The sequence below is a fragment of the Helicoverpa armigera genome, chromosome 2 (assembly GCF_030705265.1).
Source record: "Helicoverpa armigera isolate CAAS_96S chromosome 2, ASM3070526v1, whole genome shotgun sequence".
Classification (NCBI taxonomy): Eukaryota; Metazoa; Arthropoda; class Insecta; order Lepidoptera; family Noctuidae; genus Helicoverpa; species Helicoverpa armigera.
This window is the reverse complement of record NC_087121.1, coordinates 8,469,113-8,478,900: the sequence shown is the minus strand read 5'-3', so window position 1 is coordinate 8,478,900 and position 9,788 is coordinate 8,469,113. Positions and strand designations below refer to the sequence as shown.

Genomic DNA, 9,788 nt, shown 5'->3' with positions numbered 1-9,788 from the left:
TTGCTTCATTATAAAGTTTATTGTCAGTCATCATAACTTAAAAATAAAATAACAATGATTTTTAGTAAAAAACTTTTAAAATACTATTGTTAATAAATCAGTCTTAGAGGAGTCCTGTAAAACAGTGGGTAGACAGAGTACGAACAATGGCACAGTCAGTTGAGACACTAGTTTGTGCAAATGGCAAAATAAGAATAAATAAGAAATTGAAGCATTAAGAAGGAAAAAGAACTATAAAAATATAAGTACTTATTTTAAACATGAAGGCAAGATACTGGCATACTACGTCGTTTTAAGAGCAAACAAGATATTTCAACTTTACAAATGAGCTTTTATCTATGATCTGATCTTTGAGTATTTGAATAGCTGAAGTAGGAAATCAAGAATTTCGAAATGCTAACGACATTACTGCTAAGGCAACTACGATTTTATAAAAGCTTACAGACTAATATTTCAACATAATAATATACTCATGCACTATTGTGATGGAAATGCTTAGTTCCTATTTTATAGGTAGGTACATACGTAAAGTATCCTCAAAAAAGTGAACACAATTATAAATTAATATTGTGACTTATACAAAACCATACTAATCATGATTGGAATGTATTCGAAAATGCAATTGGATAATGATTAACATAAATTGTTACATAATTAAAGCTATGTAAATAATTTCCTACATATCAATTAATATACTCTTATAAATTATAACAATTTCTTAGTATAATTGGATTACATTGTAAGTATTTGTATACTTATCTATTAAATCTATAATTGTCAAGTGAACATTCTCTTGAGCTACTACCAATGCAGTTTTCTCTGCTCCATTTAGCTTGGTCAAGTCAGGTCTGTAGTTGAGTAACATCTTGGCGGCGCCTATGTTACCCATTGCACATACATTGTGCATCGGCGTGTTCCCAGCTATATCAATTGCATTTATATTCGCGCCATTGTCCATCAGCAAGCGAATAACCTGTGTCTTATTGTTCAAAGCAGCTAAATGTAAAGGCGTTTGATTCTTTTTGTTGCTACAATTCACATTTGCGTTATTGAGTATCAATATGTGACATAGCTCATCCAAACCATATCTGGCTGCATAATGCAAGGCAGTGAAACCATTTGTATCTGTGAAGTTGATGTCGAAGTCTGTTGAATATGATTCTGTCTTCTTCTTACAGACTGAACATTCACATAGTGGGTGGCACGGACTATCCTTTTGTGGGGTCTCAGGCTTTACTTTCATGTCAGCATAAGCGGAGTAATTGATGTTCATGTAAAAGCAAGCAAGTTTTACATCTCCATAAGATATAGCTTTTAAAATCCTGTCAATTAACTTCAGGTTTTCTACTGCCTTTGAAACATTATTGTTTTCATTGACCTTGGTTATTTTCTGTATATTGTCAGTATGGAGACTGTTAGCAGGCTTGAGGTTCAGAGCTTTGACATTAGAACTTGTGATGTGTATGTATTCATACAGATTAGGAGTGCAAGACTTAAGGACTTGCAATATCTTCAAATTGTGTGCATAATCAAATGCAGTTTTATTGTAACGATTTTGCAGAGAAGGTTCTGCACCATTTTCTATTAACAATCTTGCAATTCCTTCATAACCCCACTTAGAAGCCATATGTAGTGGTGTGTTCCCGCTCTCATTCACACAATTTACTTTAATTTTCCTTCTACTGTGCTCTGCAAAGTATATGAGAGCTTTGACACAATTCAAATGGCCATTATTTACTGCCATGTGGAGTGGTGTGTTCTTGTCAATATTTGCTTGATTTATCTTGGCACCTGAATGTAGTAATAGCAGCAAGGCATTTTGGTGACCTCTTGATGATGCATAGTGTAATGGGGTGCATTCATTCAGGTCTGTTGCATTTACTTCTGCACCCATTTCAATTAGAGATTCTACTATGTTGGCTTTCCCGTGGATGCAAGCCACATGTAATGCTGTGAGTCCATGGCTGTCCCTAGAAGTCACAGTTGGGGAGGTTTTCAAAAGGTTTTTAGAAATCTTGCAACAACATTTCTTGCAGTTACACAATGGATGACACAGCTTGTTATAGATTTCTATATCACTGTCATCATCATCGTCATCTGTGAAATTATTATCCATTGTAATTTTAAGAACATTATTTCCATTCACATGAGTACTTTGAAGGTGTTTTTGATTTTTCTGCAGTATAGCCTGAACTTGTTCACAATGATTAGCTTTGATTAGTTCAAAAATATATTCTAATGTTTCCTCTTTGCTGTTGGTGTCACTTGTGGAGATGGATTCAGTTAAACTGTTCTTCCGTTCTCTAGTGTTCAAGTTTTCTTCTGTGAGATTGCTTTCATAATAATAAGATTCAGGGTCTGGAGAACCAGCGAGTGCACCAGATTGTATGTGTTCTACAACTGCTTCTAAAGTAGTTATGAGGAAGGCACACTCGTCACCATCACCTTTGCCAACACTGCTGAACCGGAACTCTTTCATGTACATAAGTTGACTGTACCAGTTTGGTAGACCAGACTTTATGACAAGGAATACAAATACAGGTAACAGATCATCAGCCGTCAGCAACCCAACACTGTTGCCATCATCATTCTTGTTGATAGCATTTAAGGCCTGTTTCAGACAAAGCACCTTTTCCAACACAGTGTTATATGTGTCTATCTTAGAAAGTATTTGTTTAGCTTTAGGCACTGCATGGTATAGTTCCTTCTTGATGTCCAAGTCTCTAAGTTGGATATCACACATGTTCCTTATTTTTTTATTGAGGTGTGAATCCTCATAGGCACAGCAAGTACATATTGGTTTGAACAAGGCATTAAATAGCAAGTGCTGCATGTAACACTCAACAGCCAGTTTTATGTTTTCCAAAACTTGTTTGCATGACTTTGACTTGTCTCTAAGTCTCCTGTTTTGTAGGGCAATTTGAAGGCATTGTGTGTATAATTCACTTACTGTGTCTCTAAGCGGTCCTACAGCAACAGGTAGAGATGGATGAGTTTTCAAAAACGATTGCACACTGTTCTCAATTTGGTCCAACACTTGACGGCCAGCTGCTTGTGTCCACAGTAAGTCAATGCAGTCATTGATGGATGTGAGATATTCTTTAGATATTGTGTTATCACTGAAGTTAACGGTTGGCTCAAGAGGAGTCTCAATGCACCACACTTTGTACTTGATGAAGTCTTCGGTGTAAAATGTTTCTTCAAACAGGATGTGGCTCTGCAGAGGTAAGCCTTTGGTGAGTTCCAGCGTGATCACTTTGTTAGTGACCGTCACTTGTTTCTCAGTGAGCGTGCTGTAGTGCGTCTCCGGCAGCTCATCACTCGGCACCAGCAAATGAGCGCAGAAGTCCTCGATGGTGAACACACGCGTCGTCAAACTTCCAATCCGAGGCACACATATTACCCAAGATTGTGTTATACAATGTTGGAATAAATTAACGTATTCGGTCTTCAATTCAACGAAGAATGGGTTATCAGAAATGATCTCGTCGTAAGAACCATCCATTGTTCGTTTTAAATAGAATTCACTTAGAAAAACTTGGTGCAGCACATGAGCACAGTAGAACTAGTTAAATTATGATTTTTTTTGGCTCGGCCTCGTATTACCGAATATTAATTAAGTTTTAAGCACCAAAACTTGCTGCTCGTGACCTTGCATCGCTAACGCTACTGACGTTTGTGACGGATATTCTTGTTGACATCCGAACTGTCACTGAATGTCAATTACCCATGCCACAGATAATCTCTACGATAGTAATGAAACAAAACGCGGATTAAAGTAAGACCAGCCACGAATTCATTTATTTTTATAGAGTTTGTATTGTCAAATCATAAGATAGCAATTCAGTTCAGTGTATTATCTTTACGTTATTATTGCGAAGGTTTCTCATTTGCCGATCATATATGCTCAATGGTATTGACAAAATGAAAATAAAACGATAATTTTATTATAACAGGTTTAATTTACAAATAGGTATAATAACATTTTGAAAATCACAGGTAGGTAATTAAAACTAGGTAATGCCAATATCTATCTATCCTCTGCCCCCACGACCACCAAAACCTCCGAATCCGCCACGGCCACCAAAACCGCCGAAACCACGTCCGCCCCCAAAGCCACGGCCGCCAAAACCTCGACCACCGAAGCCTCTACCAGCGAATCCTCTGCCACCGAAACCGAATCCTCGACCACCGAAACCGAATCCTCGGCCACCATACCCTCTGCCTATAAAGCCGCCGCCAAATCCACCGACAACAATTGGCACAGGAACTGCAATGGGCACTGAAACAACAAATCAGGAAGGGTTAGGCTTTACTTAACGGTAGTTGGGAAAATTATTGGTACCTAACCATTTTTAGGTTGTTAACAACTAACAACTGTTAACATTTGAATTGTGAGAGGATTATCTAAATGGTATATAATAGTATATGGGTACTTAAGGTAGCCAGAGCAATTGGAAAATCGTTACTTGCCTCGTCTCCGATAGTATGGGTAGTATGGATCATAATAGAATTGTCGTTTCACTCTCGATAAAGTGTCCTTTGTGTTGTCTCCGTTGCGGTTGGCATCTCCAATTTCATTTTCGTTTAGTATTAGATTCGCTAATGGATTCGATTTTTCGTCCAGCTGTTGAGTTGTTTGCTCATTTTTAGCTGAACGAATTTCTTGTATTCCCATCAGAAATACAAGGAAAATAGTCAATCCGAAATTCTGAAAGCAAAATAATATCAAAAAGAGTGATGAGTGATGATTCCATTACCTCGATGCGGTTGTGACAATCAATCATAATTTCATGAGTTGATATATTGTTGCATAACATTGCTTATTCGTTAATTTGATTCGAGTAGGTATTCATTAATTATTAGGTTACTTTATAACATTGAGGTTCGTATAATCTATTAGTAGGGACATATAGGAAGATCAGTATTAGGTATACATCGATACCTATTAAGATAATTAGTACATTTGTTGTGAAATATGTACACAAGAAAAACGTTACAATAATACTCACAGAGATTTCCATGTTAATGTGGTTTCCTTAAACGACTGATAGAAATCTTATGGGCGACCATATAATATAGGTAGCTCTTCGAAACATGCTAATTGATGAAATTGACTCACGTAGTCTACATTATACCTATAATAATAGTGGATATTCCTAAATAGGTACCTAGCTAGTATTTCCCACGAAAGCCAGGTACTAAGTGCGCTAATATTCGTTGAGCATTCAAACGGATTGCAATAGTAGCTGGCTGCATCTATAGGCAAGCCAATTAAATAGCCACTTATAAGTTTGCATCCTTCTAAGGCAAATTCTATAACGAGCAGGAAATTGTTGTTATGATAAAGGGTATTAAGCATCGTTGTTCTATGATTTTGCTCTTTCTGTTATATGGGGCTCGTTGGAGTAGGTACCTACCTACAAGCAACGGTTGATCTTACACCAGAGCTCTTCTTTTCATATATCCTGTGTTGCACTTGAAAAAGTAACCAGTGCTAAACTAAAGGTAAAGAAGGTGAAAAAACTGTGAAATTAGATACGTAGACACAGTCGTCAGCGTCTGCACCTATTTAACGTCATCTTGACTGTCGGCGTAACTATCCCAAACAAAGGCCATTGTGATTCTAAAACACGTCAACATCATCCTACAATAGAAATCTATCTTTATAGTGATCTATTATCATAGGACATTAGCACAGGTCATTCGAATGAACTATTCCGCTGGTTTTACCGTGTTTGTCGGTATTCCGCTGTGTAAATTGAATTATTTGCTTTAAAACTACCTAGTCATACATAATAATAGAAGCAGTTTCATAATATTTATACAACCGTTTGCGACGAATGGGTCTGAATAGTTCATTCCATTGATTTGTATGTGTGTATAGTTAGTTTTCATATTGACATTAGCAAGATTGTTCTAATTTAGGCATGATTTTCCTATTGAGTTCGAGTTATTGTTCATATTCATGTATTTATTGATGGACGCAGAATTCGTGATTCAGATGGACGTTCGCAGTTGGCGGAGTCCAGCGTACCAAAACAGTATCTACCTAATTCGGAAAAAAAGTTATGGTTCATTGTCAGACATTGCGTTGTTATTTTAATATGGTGAGGTGATGTGTGCTGGCTCCCGTATAAATATTTCATCGCATACAGACCGGAATATGAAGTGGTTAATTTAAATTCTGGCTCGTCTGCGCGGTGCGGTCGAACACTCCCCGGTTATGGCACTTTTTATTTTTCACTTTTCCACCACCCCATCCCCTACTTCCTTTCTGAATGCAAGTGGACCGTCGCTTTTATTACTGAAGTTTGTGCGAAACACGAACGATTTTTCGGAGCAATCCATTGAAGCTCGTAAAAATGCAGCGCGCGAGTACTTCTTCCTCTAACTGAAAGTAACTTCGAGAAATAGAGGAAAATTGGCAATGAACATTGAAAGAAAAAACAAGTTGCCGCCATATTTGTTCGAAGTTGTTGAATACGAATTCATTATTTTCATTTTAGGATTTTTTGGATTCGATAAAGTTAAACGTTTTACGTTTTCTAAGTAATTATAATTAACAATAATGCCACCACCTTGGCCACCTTCGGAAACTTGATCGACCACAATAGTAAAAGTGGAAGTTCTTTATTCAGTTAGCCACATTATTTTGTGGAAAAACTTTACAAACAATGATGTAACGAGACATGACGTTGACTTTCCCACAGTTTAAAATTTCTTATTGCAAATTCATGGGACTTTAAACACTTTTGACAGGAGCAATGAACTTTGTAAGAACCTCGTAAACTAAAGCACCAAGTTGCCAAGGTTCAACCATACTCTACATAATCAAAAGAAAAATATACGTTAGTACGTAACAAAAATAAAAAGCGCTCGCTCAATATCAGAGCAGGTAATAATATACCTGGCTCCTTATCTTAAACCAGACTTCAAAATGTATAGCTATGAAGTTCCAAAGGTTGCCGCGAACTGTAGTAAAAAGAGCCAGCCCTCCCTTTTATGTTCCCACGAGGGTTTCGGCGAGTGCTGGGTGAAAATATTCAAGAATTCTCCGGTTTTTTGAAGTAGTATTACACAAATAAGTAGGCATTGTATTAAAGAAATTGTATGGAACGAAACGGGGGCAATCTTTTTCAAGTCCACGAAATGTTTTTTGTGTTTAGATCGGTTAGTCCCGGGGCACTTAGCGTTATTAGGTCTATGGAGGATTTTTAACTTTGAAGTAATTGAAATCTTTTAATTGTGTAAACAACATTAAAATAAATACTTAGATATTTAGGTCAGTTTTTAGACATGAGATGGATTTCTTCTGGTTACTTTGTTTTGAATGGGTCAAATCTTTTCCGGACAGGTAACCTATTTTATATTCTTATTTCAGTAGATAAATAACTTCATTGTCTTGCTATAGCGAATAGTTGCCGATCTCTCGCGAACTTGCCAATTTCCCCTAATATTTCTGGCACGAACCAATCCAATTGTTTCAATTTGTATCTACGTTCTGAATACATTATTATGTAGGTTTATACTTGCGTAGTAGGTAGGTGTGTAGGAAGTTTGGTTTAGCATAGATAACTAGATATTTTGTCAGTTGAGAATTAGCTGAGTATGTGTTATGAAGGTAGGTACTGCAGCAAAAGGTAGTGTTGTTGATAGGATAGTGGTATGTTTTGTCTTAAATTAATCCATACTGAAATTATAAGGGAGAAAGTAACGATGTTGGTCTGTTAGGTCAGCTAACACTGCGCTTGGTGTCAGCATGAGCGACACTGCTTGATTCTTCCAATTCTAGGCATCTTATAGAATTCCATTTAAAATTGACTTCTATGACCACACAGTCTTTTGTTTACACTAGAACATTTAGTTGAGGAGTGCCTGTACACTCGGTGCGTCCGCGCGACCCCTGGCGGCAACAATACGCGTTGCTCCCAAGTGTCACTTGTCGGAGGCTGAATAGAGGCCATTAGGCCCGCCATAGCCGAGCAGCCGCGTTTCCGTACTACGCAGAACCATCAGGGGAAATACTCCGGAAAACACCGTCTTCAAATATGTATGTTAGATATTTAAGTTAAAGTTTATGGGATCGGTGGTTAAGTGACAGACGTTTTTTTGTTTGTAAATTCTTTAAAAAGCTATTGCTCAGTGTAAAATGTGAACAATTTTGTATCAGAATTATCAACCCATATTTTCCAAACGTCCTATCAATGCGCCAAAACACTGTCAAGGGATTGTTATCAGAACAAAAAAACTAAACTAGATCACGACGAGCAGTACCTAACTTCTAACGAAGTAACATAGTTACGCTAAACTTATAACTAGAATTTGTCGGCCTTACGAAAATATCACTGGGGCAGAGACCCCTTTTTCCCAAGCGACATTGAGGCCAACATTTTTCTCTCACACCCAGATGAACACGAAAGTTAATTGCAGCCGAGTACGAAACATTCTTTTTTCAAACACAAACATAATCGTGAAAATCGTACAGCGCTGCAATACGGACCCTTCACAAAATGGCCGTCGCAGTGACTGCCTTTGTCACAAAGCGCGCTGAAAACTGACGCCTGAAGAATTGCTTGCCAGTTCGCTGCAAACAAACTGCTTTGTTCCCAGTTCAATTCTTATAACTATTGAATAGCATTTAATATTTATAGTGCATTACTGGAACGTTAATATTGCATTACCTTGTCTACGGAGCAGCGTTGAGTGCACGGAATTTATTGAAAGCTTAAAGTGAAATGTGGAGAAGGTGGTGGAATGTGGGAGTAAATATATGGTGATCTTTTTGTATTATAGGTAAATGAATGACTTCTGTGGCCCCAAGAAAGGGTCCTCCAGGGTATCCTCTACATCTATGCCAAAAAAAACATCTCAATCGGTTCAGCCGTTTCGAACGTGAAGACGCAGCAAATATTGCTGGGATAAAAACATAAAAAATAAAATACTAACACTTTATTCTTGAATATTAGCATACGATATTCTACGATGAGCCCCTACTCAAATCCATAACGGTTTAACTTATCCAATATTTGAATAGCAAAATACTTAAAGTTTGCTCAGAAAGTTTAAAAGTAAACCGTGGCGTGTACCGAATTCCGGCCACATCGGTCTGATGCACTGGAGCGGTATTGGGCCAGCCATCGGCCTTAAAAGCGTATTCATGTTCGCGGAGTTGGTCGTTAAAGTTTTTCAGAGTAACATTGGCACAGAAGCGATACAATGCCGAGGTTGGTGCTTCGACCTCTTTGGTAGTCGTTGACGTTTTACTGAGGCACTTTATTGACTTTGTGTGATGTGAAGTTGATAAGTTTATGCTGTCCTGGCTTTTTGATGGCTCGAGGCTGGCACCAAGTTCTATTTACAATCACAATAGCTAAGTATGTTTCGTATAAGAAATTTCGTAACCTAGTAGGACGAAAACTTAAAGAAACTATAAAATAAAAGTGGCAGTTATTATTAAAATTCTAGTTTAAGATGTTATTTCATAAGTGGAAATTTCATTTCAACTGAGTATGAGAATGTGTTTATGCTGTTATATTTTGCGAATTATTTTACTGCAGTAGTTTAAGATGTTCATTATGCGTTCCATATCATTTCCTAATATTAGGTATATCTATAAGCTAACAGATAATAAGGGCTTCGTATCAAGCAGTCCTTATCATTTATTGTCTGATCAAGCAAGTTGATTGTACTGCAATTGTTTTACTTATCTAGATCAGTCTGGTACTTAACCCAATATTAGAAGGTATTCGATTTTAAAGGAAAATCCTATACGACTGTAGAGGGAA

The 9,788-nt window shown here is 37.3% G+C and overlaps 2 protein-coding genes across 2 annotated transcripts; both read right to left on the bottom strand.

The window, feature by feature from the left end:
* Window positions 1-3,695, bottom strand: LOC110371338 (ankyrin repeat domain-containing protein 27). The gene has a single exon (XM_021327521.3). It carries the CDS (start codon window positions 3,503-3,505, stop codon window positions 719-721), a length of 2,787 nt encoding a protein of 928 aa, XP_021183196.3. The 5' UTR covers window positions 3,506-3,695; the 3' UTR covers window positions 1-718.
* A 316-nt stretch (window positions 3,696-4,011) lies between these two features.
* LOC135118846 (probable H/ACA ribonucleoprotein complex subunit 1) lies at window positions 4,012-5,154 on the bottom strand. The gene is made up of 3 exons (XM_064041888.1): window positions 5,013-5,154; window positions 4,474-4,711; window positions 4,012-4,282 (listed from the first exon to the last, which is right to left on the bottom strand). Exons 1-3 carry the CDS (start codon window positions 5,022-5,024, stop codon window positions 4,035-4,037), a joined length of 498 nt encoding a protein of 165 aa, XP_063897958.1. The 5' UTR covers window positions 5,025-5,154; the 3' UTR covers window positions 4,012-4,034.
* Between the last annotated feature and the right edge of the window lie 4,634 nt (window positions 5,155-9,788).